This window comes from Temnothorax curvispinosus, unplaced genomic scaffold (assembly GCF_003070985.1).
Source record: "Temnothorax curvispinosus isolate PA1 unplaced genomic scaffold, ASM307098v1 QBEX01014232.1, whole genome shotgun sequence".
Taxonomy (NCBI): Eukaryota; Metazoa; Arthropoda; class Insecta; order Hymenoptera; family Formicidae; genus Temnothorax; species Temnothorax curvispinosus.
Window position 1 is genome coordinate 332,459 of NW_020224012.1, and position 16,394 is coordinate 348,852.

Here is a 16,394-nt window from a genome sequence, read left to right on the forward strand (position 1 = left end):
TCTCTCTCTCTCTCTCTCTCTCTCTCTCTCTCTCTCTCTCTCTCTCTTTCTCTCTCTCTCGCTCTCTCTCTCGCGTAATTCGGCCGCCGCGCCGTCTTGTAAAAACAACACCATGTGCCGCGTAATTAAGCGGCGCGCTATGTTAACGTTGATGTAATAAAAATGGGAATTTAATATCGCGCTCATCATTTTCGAGTTTGCCACACCATTTAAACGAAGATCGATCGGTAATACCACCGCTGCGTGTATAAATAAGTTTTCGAGTAAGTCACGCGAATATCTACACGCGGGCGAATGTGTCCGTCATCAAGAAGATATTAACGCGAGATATTACTCTTTTAACATCGATTTTTTTAATTTATACAAAAGTTAATTAGAAGAAAATAACCTTCCAGAGTATCGTTCGTTACAGTTTTTTTTTTTTCGTGGACGCGATACCGGAAAGAACCATGATGTAATGAGAACATGGCACAATTATATATTTCTCTCGAGCATTCTGTTACAATTAGGGATTTACAAGCACGCCTAACTCTCTTTACGTAGAGGATGTATCCGCGTTATCTATAATTTATGACAATGCCGGCGAGAAAATTTTACGACTCATTCCGCGCCCAGAATTTATTGCCAATTACTTGACTTCGTGCCCAGAAAGAATCGAGGGTTCTTCCACAGAGGATGTATATACGCACGTAAAGGAAGGAAGTCCCTTCGCCCTTCTTCACGCCACATTTCCATCCACCCGTCGGCGTCGGATGGACGCAAGGAGAATTCACCCTCTCGCGGCTCGTATAAATTCTTATATCGCGGATGATTACCGGTCGACAGCGGCGCTTGAATTTAAGGGTACAACCTTGATGAGAGTCTCGAATCGCGTCTTCACTCCACCGCTCCAAGATATTCCAGTCACATCTCGAAAACCGTCCGCCGAAAATGAAGAAACGATTATCGCAAGCAAGGAAAGAAACGGCATCGAAAATGTGATTACAGAATAGCTTGTTTTCGCTGCTACCTCAAAAGAGAAGAAAGAGAAGAGACGCAAACCGAGGAAAAATAATTTTTCCACCGATGAGACCCGCGGGAGAGACAATAACTCTTTGGAATATAACGTTTCTCGAAGCGTCCGTTAATCCCAGCAACCTGGCGACAAGCGCGTGACGAAAATTGAGATATCGAATTTGATTTCCGATTCAAGTTGGAAGAGGGATTAAGATTCCGGCGATTGTTGACCGATGCATACAATTAAATGCAATTTTACGCTGCAGAATATGCAATATTTTCCACGTATCTAGCAGGATATCAAGATCGTGTGTTCTTTCCGTTGTTTTTGTATTTATATTTTATATTTATAATGCAACCGTGTTCTCTTAAGTCACGCTATACATATATACAATACATTTCTTATTCCGTTGATATTATTTGGTTTTTAAAATAATATGTAGCGCTCTCTCTCTCTATTCACATTGCAGATTTTTTTCTATATCTGCAAATTGTGCATGTAATGGTTAGTCGTCAGTTTTCTGCAGCTATTGTCTATTGTAGCAATAGACATTCAGTAGTCCGGTTTATATTCCGATATCATTCCCGTTTACCTGTGTTTCTGTGTGAAACAAACGAATGTTTCTCTCGCCAGTCCTGTAAAAGTCTAAAATTTTTCGACTATACAACCCTGCAAAACACTTTCCTTATTTCCTCGGAGCGTACGTATAAGCTGCTCCGTTTATCGAGTACGTAGCTCGAAGATAAAACGAATACGCATTTATTCTCTCCCTAATCTCCGATGCGACACATCGTCGCGAATTTTCCGGAGCCGATGCGCCACAAAAGCGCGTACAAGCGGCGTAATTACTGTAATTGCATAATTAAACATTGAATTAAATTGATTCTCTGGCCGCAGATAATTATAATCTAATTTATAGCAATTATTAAATATTTGCCATTCTAGTAGATTGTTGGGATAGTGATTTATATTAGAAATGAATGTTTTATTTAAATGCGCGCGCGGTCTCTGTAAACATTGTCCAAAATGTCGCTGTATTTACAGGATTAATACAATAATATTAACTATATACGTTGATACATTGTTCCCGTTTATTGTCTCGGAAAGAGTCGAATTTCAGCTGGGGCACGTTTCCGTACGGTACATCCGTGCGGGGCAGCGCTCGATTGTAAAAATTCATTGCGCCGTGGTATTGAAATCAAATGCCAGAGGATGATAAGAACGCGCGCCAACAAGGGAGAGCATCGGCGAAGGAATTTTTTGCAATGCGAAACCATAGGAAATATTCGTCGGACACCGCGGAGAGTTTTTACTGCGGAAATCGATATTGGTCGGCCGGTAGACCGGGAGAACTATTGGCGCCACGATTCGAATATGATAGCGCATCTCCGTGGGGGGAATCGGAAAACATAATCCAGTTCTGGGAGGGATGGGTAAGGAGGGGTAAGGAGAGGGGGCGAGCACGTAACCGGAAAACTCGTAAATCGCGAAAGTTCCAATCGAAAATAAGATATGGCACGATAAATGAAAATACGAGATAATGCTGGTTTTGCTGGCTGGAGATGCAAACGCAAAATAAAAAACGATACAACTAGTGCAATATTTAAGTACAGAATCTTCCACCGAAATCACTGGGAAGATTAGCCAGTCGAATAAAGACGAAGCGAGTTCGATAAGAAAAAGCCCCGATCATATACATACCTATATAAATGTCACACGTAAACGTCCACGTAAATGTCGTCGTAAATTTCCTTCGACTCATAATCTCGAATAAAATTTACTGCTGACGATGAACGGCTGCAGTTTACGACCGTAAGTAATTCGCCGGCTTTAGCGTAATCGGTGTGCGACATAATTGTACGAACTCGCGCTCCCAGAATGTCTACATTGCACGTTTCGGGAATATCCAGCGATGGAAAATCCAGCATTCAATAATGCAACAGTCGATAAAACCCCGGATATCACGGGAACGACGAAAATATTGATATTGGAGGCGTAATAACCGTAGCTATTGGTTCCGCGAGCCGAAGACGCAAAAATCTCCCTACGTATCGCTGCTTTTATATTTCCGTAATACCTTTTTTTACCGCTTTTTCTCGATAGGAAAAACATTCCCCGATTCGCAGACTTCCTTGCGAAATATTTCGTTTCTATATAGAGCGCACGCTTTTCTAAACTTTTATGCCCCGATCACTATGAATACAATGACGTCTTTATATTATTATGTTAAACGCCTCTGCAATTTACGAGAAAAGGCATCTAATACATGCAGCTACTGATCGTGAGATCGCCGCGAAGATGCTATGCGAGAAGAGTATCACGATCGGTTTTAATCAAACAAGGAGTCTCCTCTAAATCATGACGAGACAGGGGTCGACGGTGGCAGGGGTAAAGGAGCTGAGTCTGCCGAGAGGATTCGCCGAGTACTCGACGTAGTAGGTATTTGCTTTAAGCGGAGTTCGAACCAAAACTTGTTAGATGCCGACCCAGGCGCTTGTGGACCCAGGTCTTAATCCCTCAAGATATCGTCCGGTATCCGCGGATTAAAATCCGCACTTTAGTGTTCTCCCTCTGTCGCTCCGCACAGCGCAGATAGCACACCAGTTGTCGCCAGATTCGAGGGAAACGAGTGGCGGGGGTGAGGGTGCGCGTCGCGTCGCGTTGCGTCGCGTCGCCTCCAATGTCGTATCGGGCGGGAGGTGAGCGGAAGTCGGAGGTTGGGGTTTGAATGTAGTCCGAGTGGTTAAAGTCAACGCCAGGGGCGCGCCAAGATCTTACCCTCGCGACCATCACCGTTATTCGGCTCAACCACCACGGTCGACGACCGACCTCTCGCTCATCCCTAAGTACTCATGCAAACGAGCGGCTGAGCTTACGAATTAAGTGGAACCGCTGTGTCGTTATAACGCGCCGTCTGCTCACTGAAAAATGCTTACCGTCGAATTAAGCGTACAGCACTCCGCGGACGAATGGGGGCTATTCCGTTTCTTTTTCCTCCTCCTTCCTGCTTTTTTCCTCACTTTTTCTTCTTCCTCCGGGAATTTCCTTATGTGGCGAGATTGCGCGATTTGTGTATATAATTAGCAGCGATGAGACCGAAGACTTTCACATGCGCAACTACGTTATTATAGGTTATTACGCAGCGTAAAACAAAACGCGTAAACAGATACTTGGAAAATTACAGTCCACCATCCTCGTACGCCGTACTCTTGTAATAAAATACTCGTTTGTACGAAAACATTTCCAAGTGTTGCTATAAATTTACGGAAAACTTTGGAGGCAGGTTTGAGCACAAGACAGTTTTGAACAACTGTATTTTTTGTGCGAATGAAGAACTGCCGACTTTTCGGATGGAAGCTATACTGTGGATGAGAAATGTAGATTCTCGACAGTCATTAAAACTTTGAAAGACGAAAATTCTTCATTTGAAATCGATCCGAAAACAAAAATTGTCATTTAAAACTGCTTTGCGTTTGAAATTCCTCCCTTCTTTAAAAGGTCCAGTAATTTTATAGATTATAGATTATTGTTATCTGATCACACATCTCGAATATATTGGCATTCGGATAAAATTTGCTTGGTCGATTAATTTTTTAAACGAAAAAGCTGTTGATATGTCAAAAAGGACGCTTTCACATTTTTATCTCAACGCGATTCAAATTTCATGGAAGTTAATTAAAATTTTTAAAATGTCCAATACGCGTAAATATAAGAGGTATTTGTAAATGCAAGAAACGGAGTCACAAGAAAGTCTTTTCTCTTTTAAATTTATTACATTTCCGTCGCGATTCAGATAAAACCTAATAAACATGATAGAATTAATTTCGAGAGACGGCAATATGGCGTTCGCTAGACGGAGCAGCGCAGCGGCGGGAACGGAAGACGAGAGCGATGAGAATCAGAAGCAACGAGACGGTTAAAACGCAATCAGGATTGGCGGGCATCGTGAATAACAATGATATGGAACTAATCTAGGCGAGAGGCCGTTCCCACATCGGCTATGTGCGTCGTGTTTTCCGGCTGAAGATCAGGTTGCAATTTTAAGTGTCGTGTCGATGTTGCATCGGACCTGATTAAATTGTGTTTCCGGTGCCGCACGCTACCGTGAATAACAATGAAACGATGGCATTTGAATGGCACATTTTTCCCGCACTCCCGAGGCTCGAGGGATTGCTCTCGTTCATTTTTTCCGGCGATTTTTGTCTGACTGTAGCACTACAGTCAGGATCAAAAAAGTTTTCTACAACAATATTTAATTCCATACGGAATTAAAAACTATAATCTAAAAAAAATAATCACATGATGGTGTTAAGTCTCACAATCAAGTATACATTCCAGAGAGAGATTTATTTTGCTATTAAATTAAATTGAGATAGTTTTTTAAAATTGAAATATTTATATGATTCGCGATAAAATATATCTTTGTTTATTGTACTTTTTTTTCGTTCTTGCTAAAATTTGTAATTCCAATAAAATTTTTCAAATATTTCTTGGGACATATGTGGTCCAGTGATATTGGATGGATTAATGGGAAACATGTATAACGGTTTTCATAAACAAAATAAAATCCATTTTTCACAGTTTTGAAAATTCGAACCTTTGATGGCCGTCACTTTACCAATACTGCCTCTACATGAATTTCTGCGGCTCGCGCTAAAAGTACAGATGATAGACGATGTACTTGCAACGATCTCTTTTATACTGCTGGTTCAGCTGAAAACATGATCGGCGTTTACTCTAGTCAAAAAAGAATTTTGCTTCAACGGCTTATAACTTGGACAATTTTTACTATTTTCTTTTCGCTATTTTTGTTTCTAAATAAGTGTTATTACATGATTTACTATGCAAATTGCTTCAAAGAGTTATGGAAATTTTAATCTAACAAAGATTCAAGAAAGTTTTATTATCTAAAAAATTACTTATCTTAAATATAAAAAATTAAATATAAAATAGTACATATTCTCCTTATTGTCAATCGATAGAATTAATACGTTAGCGCATTTAATGAAGTTGTATTTGTAGAATATTTTTAGATGCTTGATATGAAAATGAATTGTAACTTGGATGATATATTATCTATATGAAAATCCATTTTTACGAGAAAAAGAAAGAGGGAGAGAGAAAATTAGAGAACTGAATATACATTTTCAATAGGTATGAAACAAAGCGAGATTGCGCAGAGTTCCGACACTATTTCCTGTAAGAGGAATTATACCTCCGTTCGTATCTGGCGTAAGCCACAGTTACTCTCGTTACATGGTTCTCCCTTGATCACATCGTCGGCGTCGGTTCGTGTTCCACAACCCCGGCCAGGTAGCACAAATATTGGCGCGACGTAGCCCGCAAAGATAAAACTAATATCACGGTAAAACACCGATATCTCCGAGTGTCAAATCAGCACTTTTACTCCCGATATATTTAAAATAAAGGTACTCTAATTGGATGCGTATCACACTAAAGTGAACATTAATATTTCAGCATCGTTAAAAGATAACTATATTATAGCGCATGTACCTCTCGTCGTTTAAAAGATTTAATGAATTCATAATATAAAAATATAATATCCCCGTGTGCATCGATTCTCTCTCTTTCTTTCTCTCTCTCTGCTTTTTATCAATAGATATTACTTCGCTAGATAAAACGCGGTTGAAACGCCATTAATAATTCCTCCCTTTATTTGTAGAAAATAAAAACATATTGTTTAAACATTTTTAAGTGATAATAGGCGAAAAGTTGAAAAAACAATTTCATAACCAGGAGACGCATGGACGAGCAATATACGGTTTACTTTCGCGCATACTTCATTTCGATCTTTCGAGAGAGAACCTGAACCCCGTGGGTCGGCCGTGTAATCTCGTTTTTAATTTTTCAATTGCTTTGATCGTTTCCGCCGCATATTCCGACCTGTTGTACAACCCGTATTTATTGGCCCACGTCCATGTCGGTGCGCGCAGCAACCTATGTATAACTTGCAGTTATCGAACGCTTCGAGACCGAAGTCTCCTAGTTTTTGCTTGGCATACCGGCATCGAAAGCTCCGAGAGGACAGGGAGGAGGTGTATTGGCTAATTTAAAAGTTCCCGAGAACTCGTCTACCGCTTAGTAGCCTCGGCAAAGCTCGTTGCATCGTGCATACGATCTTCACCGGTCTCTGACGAACGCTTGCCGCGAGCGCACATCGCTGCGTCATCCCTCGCTCGTTTTTCGACTCTGAATGATAGTTACAAGGATAGCTATTGCACACAGAGAACTCTTACAGAAGGTAATTAATTCTGGAGGGTAACTACGAAGGATGTGCCAACTAGCGAAATTCTTGCAACGAACTAGATCAAATATTTTCTTAGATAACACAATTATAAAATCTAAAATAAAATTAATGTCTTGTTTATTGCAGGTAAGCCACAACCAATGGTTAGATGGCTCATAAACGGCCGAGTGAAAGACGAGGAATACGAAAATAATGCTGGAGATGTAATCGAGAATAGGTAGGATAATTTCTTTCATCGTATTTTCTCATAGATATTTAATTGTATATATAATATTACGTAGAAAATCTTTCTCTTATAATGACTTCTCACACGGATTAGTTTTATATATGTATTTATATATGTATAACTTGTTCTAACACTCACAGATTAACGCTACAGCCCATCAATCGCTCTGACCTCGGTTCAAACTTTACCTGCGAAGCGCGCAACACGGACTTGGTGGATCCGAAGGAGACATCGATTTCCCTGGACCTCAATTGTAAGTGAATCTAAATATTTCTGTTGCACAAATTTAAATAGAACAATATTCTTATCTATGCGAAAGGAAATATCCACGTGGAAACATATTTGCACAACACAAATTTGCGTTTCTCTCGTGGTCATCTATAACAGCCGAATATTTTTATTAAAAGGACAAGAGTACAAGTAATGAAAGGAAAGATGGAAAATATAAATTCTTATCACGCGGCCAACAAATCAGAGGCTTCGCCCCTGAGCCTATCTTGTCTCGCATTAACGATAAAATCTACGAGACACCAAAAGTGGGCCAACATCCTTTGCTCTCTCGCCGCTGGCGAGTCGCCTTTAAGGGAAGATAAGGCGAGATAAGACGAGAAATATATTAAATTCACCCTCCGGTCCCACCCGGCTCGTTCGTCCCCCTGCTTCTTCTTCTCATTCCTTTTCTCTCCTGAGAAGGAGCGAGAGAAGAAGCATGAAAGGCAGACTACATCCTCTAGGCTCCTCCGAAATTAGAATTCTTCGTTAACCCGCCTAGGGCGGGTTTAGGGCGAGGTGTAGAATAGGAATAAGGTGACGGCCCTAATTTTCGTACTAAACCGAAAAATTGGCGAGTGGGATCTTATCTCGCGTCGTGCCTTATCCAACGATCGCGTCAAGTCTGCGACACGATGGGATTTTTGTATCGCGCGAGCCGATTCGCTACCATTTTCCGCGAACCTTTCCCTCCCGATCGTTATCGGTCAGGACGATTCGATTGCTGGCCCTTGATTCGATTAGACCGTTATCCATCACCGACGTTCTCATAAGGATTCCATCAGTCTTGCTCCTTTTTACGCGTGTATTATGGAAGCAGGAATTTCGCTTTTCCACGAGAGAATATCGAGAACCATACAGAGAGACGGTGATCGATACGCGCCCAATAATCAGGTCTTCCAAAAATCATCGGATTTTCGTCGAAGCTACTAACGAAATTGCAGGCCGGTTATCGATGAGCGAAGAGCGACCCCATCATAGCGGCGAATAAAAAAATTACAGATTGAAACGATCAGAGAGGAAATCCATGATGAAAGAAGTGGAACGAGCCGGGATCTACCCTAAATGATGAACGCTCTTTGATTTTTGTTACTTCGGCAAAGTGCCTGCGCATCCAATGCGTATTTATTCTGCCGTTTTATTTTATTCCCCGTGAAATAAAAATTAAAAATCGTATTTCGAACAAACAGCGCATCCTCTTGCACTCAACGCTTTGGGACAGCGCACATCAATTGCGAGATTGCTGCATCGACCGACGCATTAGTGTGCTTGAACTTATCAGCTTTAAAAGTTGATTATAAACTTTAAATTACAAATATTATCGGGTTAAGATTATTGCTTTAATAGCACCATACTTATTTAGGTATGTTATACCGCGCGCGCATTCCATATTGTTATATTTGTTGTAATCTTGCGTTTTATATATAATACCGTTACTTAATAAATGTATAAATTTATATTTTACACGAACGTCTAAAATGCTAATTTTATAACTAATTCTAATAGAATCGTCCGATTTTTGTATCTATCGGATATTTATTTCTACGAAAAATAGCACACCGTTTCACTAAAATAAATTGCTCAATTACGTAAATGGAGTAATAAATATTTAGCGTCCATGTAAACGCCGCGTCAATATGTAAACAATTTACTAGTATATAATAAGGACGGTAACATAAAGATAATGAATAACGAATACATGCTAGTATTATCGGAGTAAGTGTATCGCAAACAGCGTATGGAAATCTCTATACACAGTTTTCATATTTCACGAATGAACGAATTGTATCTAGTGTCGACACCGACGAATTGGAAACTTGGATTTATTGACCGTCAGAACCATCGTCACTTCGCGAGTAAAATTTAGGACGGTGCAGTTTTTCAGCGTACACGCATACATGCGTACGCAAACACGAGACTTGACGAAAAGAGCAAATTAATATTAGATCAGAAATTCAGAAACAATAATTGCGAAGGTTGGCGATGTGAACACTTGATTACCCGGGGAGACGATACCGCATATCGTATACGTATATGACTAAATATTCATTCTTTGCGCAAAAATATTTGCCGAATAAATGTTCGTTAAATGCGTCCACTCGAACAACGTCGAAAATATTTGTTTAACTTACGCAATTGTTTCCACGTGGTGCGCAACTGATACGATATACCGAAGCTTTATCCAGAAGTGAAGGGTGGCTGCAGGTCGGCAATTTATCATTTTATAACGTGAGATCCATTTTAGCGATTTGACACGACCGTAGCTAAAGCTCTCATATTTTTATCGGTCATATTTTTAATTCCTTAAGGCAGAGAACACAGTTTTCATTAAAAATAAAAAATGTCAAGCTTTTTTATGTTTGTACACATTTATCTATATTTATATTTATATTATTATTAGAAAGCTTCAAAACAGATCAGTTTTTACACATTAGTATTTCAAATTTAACTTAATTAAAATTTATAAAATATTTATTACGTAGAAAATTTCCTAAAAAATGCTTTTATTAGGAAATAATTTCCTAACAAATCATTGAAGGAAATGAAATTTTTATGTATAATATGGCAATAATATCACACAATAATTAATTTAATTAATATTAAAAATTTTTCAAATAATTGATTAAATTGGTTTCTGATTAAATGTTAATAATTTGTGGGTATTTTCATCGACGCTTCGCTTCAATTTCACGTATATATTATATTGTAAATTTTAATATACGGAATATTCTTAAAATATTTGATCAGATTTTACCAAGTACCTAATGGAATATGCTGACAAAGTCCGATGTAAGAATTTAGTACTTGGATGTGACGTAGCAGAACAATGCCGTCAAAGTTTACATCGTTTTTTTTTAGTGAAACCTTTATCTGTGATCATAAGAAGACTGGGTAGGGAAGTAATCGGCAACGAGTCCCTCCTAGCGGGGAAGCGGTATGACGTGGAGTGCGAGACCGCTGGTTCAAGGCCACCTGCGGTGATAACCTGGTACAAGGGTCGGAGAAGACAGCTGAAGCACACGACGGTAAGGAAGAAAAATAAGAAGTATAACAGCGGGTTGCGCGAATCCTCGACCTAGAAGTAGCTGCTCCTTATCCCTCTCCTGTGGCTTATACCATGGGTATATCCCGTATCTTTTGTCCCCCGGCACAAAAGCCGCTTTTTCCCGCTTTCTTCCGCGGCTCGTCACTTCCATTTTTGTTCCGGCGCTTTCGCGAAACACTGAAAGGTACCGCCGGACTCGCGCGCGCAGCTAATCCCAGAGGCGCGAACTTTCCCTCGCCTGCGATTCGCTTCGATTAATCAGGAGCGATCAGGACCTATTTGCTAATACGTTGTTTTAACGCGATTCGATTCGCACATAATTCCCATGACGCTCAGAAGCATGTAATTAACGAGTAAGCTGCTTATTATCCTCCAGTCGGGTCCTCGTTAATTAATCGCCATCACTGACTCTAGGAGTTTAAAAAAGACCGGGTGCAAAGATAACGCGATAACGCATTGTCTGGCTCAATTTCGGTTGTTTCAAACTTTCATTTATAAAGCTTAGGGATTTTGCTCGGCTGTATTTTGCGACGTCGTATAGAAATACCCGTAACGAGTTCTCACGCGCTGAAAAATCTTTCGATTGAATCGGAAATCGCATTAATTACATTTTGATTAGTAACTTATTATTTTTACACGCAGCATTTTAGAAAATAAAATTCCAAGTTAGTGAGACAAACAGTCAATAGATAAAAATTCTATGCTGAGAGCCACGAGATGTGTTGTCCATCGTTCATAGTGATAGCTTGGACATCAGTAACTAGTAACCTTATCCACTGCACGCTTGTAAGAGGATATTTGTCCGGGATGTTTTATCGAAGAGAAATCTATTGTCTGAGTAAGAGCCCTCCGATATGCAAAATAGTTAAGGCAATCTTTCCTCGCCAAATTGCCACTTGTTCGCGCCAATTAGCTTCGCATTTATATCGAACGATAGTATTGATACTCAATAAATATCTGACGATGGAGGTATCTGACTCCTTCAGATAATACATCAAGATATATTTCAATGCGCCACGTCGTGAGATCGCCCGATCGAGTCAATTTTCCACCGATCGATACTTTCGAGAATTACGTGCCGCTTTCGAGTGTGTTAAGAATGAGACGTTGAGCTGGCGCCGATGACGGCGCGAATGCGAGAAGGGATGCTGGGTTAAAAGGTCGAAACACCCCGGGGAACCGATAACTACACCCCTCAATAGCGAATCTTTCCCTTGGGAGAGATTCTCGCGAGACGAGCACAGTCATAAGACCCGGGAGGACTGGGATAAAGAAGGAAGACGGGAAGGCAAAAAAAAGAACAGAGAGGCAGAAACGAAGAAAAGCGAAGAAAGCGGAGAAGGAGGAAAGAAGAGAAAAGAAAGGATCGACTACCGAGGAACAAATAAAGAACTAGTACTCTGCCCAAACGGATTGGATTCACCCGAGCTCGGAGTCACATCCGATTGTGATAGCTGGTTGAAAGCGATGGTAGCGTCGACATTGGTGGAGGTAGTGATGGTGTTGTAGTGGCGGAGATCGGAGCTTTCGAGACGCGCCGATTGAATTAAGCAGCCACACCTGTCGACTCCAGATATTTTCATTGGCGGCATGCTAATTGCCAATTAAGCTATACCGATTCAGCCGATCCCGACCCGAACATCCACTTTATATTTACATCTCTCTTCTATAAGCGCCGCGCTGTCGAGACTACCGAAGAGCGGTATCTACTCGCCGCGTTTAGCTAAACTGCTAAACGAATAGCAGCGAGAAGCAAGTTGCGGAGAACACGCGAACGCTCTGAACGAGAAGCATTAATCTATCGTGCACGTTGCATGACAATCCCGCTATAAATATCAAAATAAATCTATAAGAACATTATCGTTCTACACAGCATGTAAAGAACTTTTTATTTTTAATCTATTTACTTATTTATTTTGACCATCTTAACGCTCTGGAGAAAGATGCAAAAATATGTGTTTTGCAAGCGTTTCGACTTTGTTCGTATAATAAAGAATAACACACTTGAAAACATAATAGTAGTTGTAAAAGTGAACGCGCTAATAATTGTTAATAATAATCATAGCGATAACTGAAACAACAAACTATCACGATAAAGAAGCTAAGAATTTGCGTAAGAGAATATTTAAATTTATACCGAGAATCGGAGAATAAGTCGACATCAGCACTCGGAATACAAGTAAAATCATTAATTCCAATGATAAGATCCATGCTATTATAGATAAATTAGTTCTAAATTGACACAAGGACAAAAGAATGAAGCATAATATGATTCTCGTATCTAATATTCTTGTAATAATAAGTACGATTGCTGTATTAAAAAAAAAATTAGAATTGTCGTTTATATGCAGTTTATCTTTCTTTCGAGGAGGAAATATTGATCTTTCAGGGAGTGGCATTAGAAACTTCCTCCGGCGCTGTAACTGCGAGTTGCATAATACTTGTCAAAATGTTACGATACTAAAAGCCCTTTCCACTAGACGCGGTCGTTACGAGAGCGGACGCACAGTGCGAAAATCCGCGTCCGGGCCGATGGGAATATTCGACATTATCCGATAATGTATATATCGTCAAGAGCACATTACTGCCTGGCTTCCTGGAGTGTCTGCTAAACTACATCCGAACGGAGCAGGGGCAAGGAACCCGGTCCGCAGGGAATCGCTATTTATTAATCACGGCGTAATGAATGAAACGCCAAATCGATGGAATAGATATGTCACGTGTAATTATGAAAATTAAATCTCCATGAATTGCTGTTTTAGCTTGGATCGTCGGTATATTAAGTATTAATTTTATTAATTGTGTATCAATTTGATAATTAGAATGGAATTTTCGGAGGTCCATATTTAATATCAGAGCATATTGCCGGTTGAATTTCCAAGTTACGGTATTATATATACGGTGTCGATTCTATTGACATATATCCTTTAGGATGTGAAACGTTGTAGGATATAGGTCGGTCTATTCATCTCAACTTATTTCATCTCGCTTATATCAAGACGTAATAAAAACATCTAGCATTTTATGCATATATTTTATTGAAAATGCTAGAAATGTGAGAACATTCTTGATATTTTAAAAATAGGATACCTGTTATGCAAAACTTTTTAATTATATAGTTGGAATTAATTACAAATTATACAAGTAATTGAAATTCGATTTAGACAATTGATAGCAGAAATATGAATTAAAAGGTGACGAAATTCAAATTATTATAAAGCGACAATTTAAAAGTCTCAGAGTTAAATAAAGTAAAGCATTTTTTTGTTCTTATTGTATTCAAGAATATCTTACGGATTATACGTGAATAATAATCGTTCGATTTTCTTGATGCGCGAATACGTTCCAAAGTTCGTCGTACTCGCGTTTAGACTCGAATGGGAGTACCTCGGTCACGTCGAACGTTCTATAGAACTTTACTAGCCAATGCCAGGACGGCTCGAATCGTGATAGTTAGTTACGCACGGCCCTAGGGGGCCTGGCATTATCGATAATCTGGAATCAGAGCTGTAACTTCCGCGCGTTGGCTCGCGTACACGCCAACGCGCCGCACTTTGGAGTCGGCGTTGTCTCCGGCGCCGTTGACGTACGGCCCTAATTAATTTCACGTAGTTCATTAACGAACCCCGGCCGCAATGCTTAACGACGTTTTGGCGTCTCCGCATATCGGGAGCTCCGAAGCGTATTCCCAGAGCGGGCGAAAACTCCGTTATACTCGCTGATTAGCGGTGCAAACGATTGCTGCGTGCATCACGTACGTTTCAAATTAGATACGACAACAGTTGCGAGTTGCAACAACAGTAATGTAAGAAATGGATCTAGACAATCTGTTTTATATTTTATTTTCTGTAAAATATGATAGTTATATATACGAGTACATAAATTAGTAAATGAAATTTTTATAAGATAAGCTTATTTGTCTATTCCCTCGAGGTTTAAATAAAATTTTTATATTTATACATAAAAAGTATTATGTGCATGTATAAATTTCTGTCATTGAATTAGATCGATTCATATCACCTATTTAAAAAATTAATAAATTACAATCTGAGACAAACAAAGACAAAGGAAAGTATTAGAATTCAATGATAAAGTATTGTTATACTTAAATATCTAGAAATTTGGAAATCTTAATGAATGATACAGTTGATGTCTCTTCTATGATTTTCTTTATTTAGACAAGTTTATTGTGTGTCTGTATGTAGTAATTAGCTGTTATCAAAAGCATTGATAAGATGAAACGCGATGTACACTACGATAAATAATTATATCGCTTCGGCAAAATTGATCATATCTGATTGAACAATCCAGCAAAATTGATTGTATCAGACAAAATTGAGTATACATTATTAAATAATCGATTGTCTTTCGGCAAAAATTTTGGCACGTTCATAAACACATCGTTAAAATTACCCCAATATACTATTTTATTGTTTTTTTTTTTTTTTTATTGTATATAGAGATACACATTTATACAAACTTGTGGCAATAATTGAGCTTTCGACACTTTATATTGATATAACTTAAAAATCATCTGACAACAGCGCGCGGTTCTCATGCTCTTATCTATTATTCTATCACAGGTATTGTACCCTTGTCCCGGTTTTTCGATTATCTCCTTCTATACACGCAGCGAACAGCTCTTGCTTTTCCTCGGTAAATGAAAAATAAGCGAAATCCCTGATCGGAATTCGCGCTGCTTAGGAAAGATTCTCGCCACGTCGGCAGGTCTCGGAGCTTTTCCGAGCGTCTGAAAACCGGCGAGGACGAATTCCCGACAGATGTTACCACGGTTGCTTACGGCCCGCCCCTGCGGAACCTAATATAACCGAAATTAACCATGGCGAGCGGCGCGTCGAATCAGATTTTTCTCATCCTTTTTTCCCCGTTCCGCTTTCCCTCGCCATCTTGCGCCACGGAATTATACCGTACGAGAACGTTTCGAAATGTTCCCTCTCTCACCGCGAGATTATTATTTTTTAAAAATCATACTTGTCCATCTCTCTTTCTCTCTAATAATATCTTTATTTTTCCCGACGGATACGAAACGGAGAGCGCAGTTCCGCGTATTGCACCCGACCTTTAATCCCTTCGTTGCTAGCGTCCATTCTAATGGAATATACATTCAGCTTTTTTTAATTTATTTATTTATAATGTGTATTTTCGAAAAAGGAAATAACATTTGATTCCCATAGTGTTTTGTACTTTCAGCCGTAACTCCGCGTACATGGATTTGTAACTTATATTATTACGTTACATATATTCATAAATATATGAGTCATGGAAGCGCAAGCTTTCTTGAAATACAGCTCACACTTCGCTCGCTCCTATATAATATTCTATATTTTTTAAATACAGTCTACATCTTTCCTCTCGCGTGATGTTCTGGTCCAAATTTTCAATGCGCACATGACCTCTGCCACTAAAATTTCTCTCATCTTTCGTCACCTGTGGATTTGGAAGCGTGTGAGTGGATCCATAAATAGTACTGATATGTGTCAGTATCATCGGAGATATCACATAAATATATAAATTTTTAATAGAAGTCAAAGAATAAAATCGTAAAAGGAATATCTACTTTTTTCTT

The 16,394-nt window shown here is 39.4% G+C and overlaps 1 protein-coding gene across 2 annotated transcripts in view; it reads left to right on the forward strand.

The window, feature by feature from the left end:
- LOC112464437 (nephrin-like) overlaps positions 1-16,394 on the forward strand; it is a 347,896-nt gene that overhangs the window by 289,591 nt on the left and 41,911 nt on the right. For both annotated transcript variants that reach the window (XM_025031411.1, XM_025031410.1), the window contains 3 exons: positions 7,392-7,482; positions 7,632-7,744; positions 10,621-10,787. In XM_025031411.1, coding sequence (XP_024887179.1) covers positions 7,392-7,482; positions 7,632-7,744; positions 10,621-10,787 — 371 coding nt within the window. The remainder of the gene's footprint in view (positions 1-7,391; positions 7,483-7,631; positions 7,745-10,620; positions 10,788-16,394) is intronic.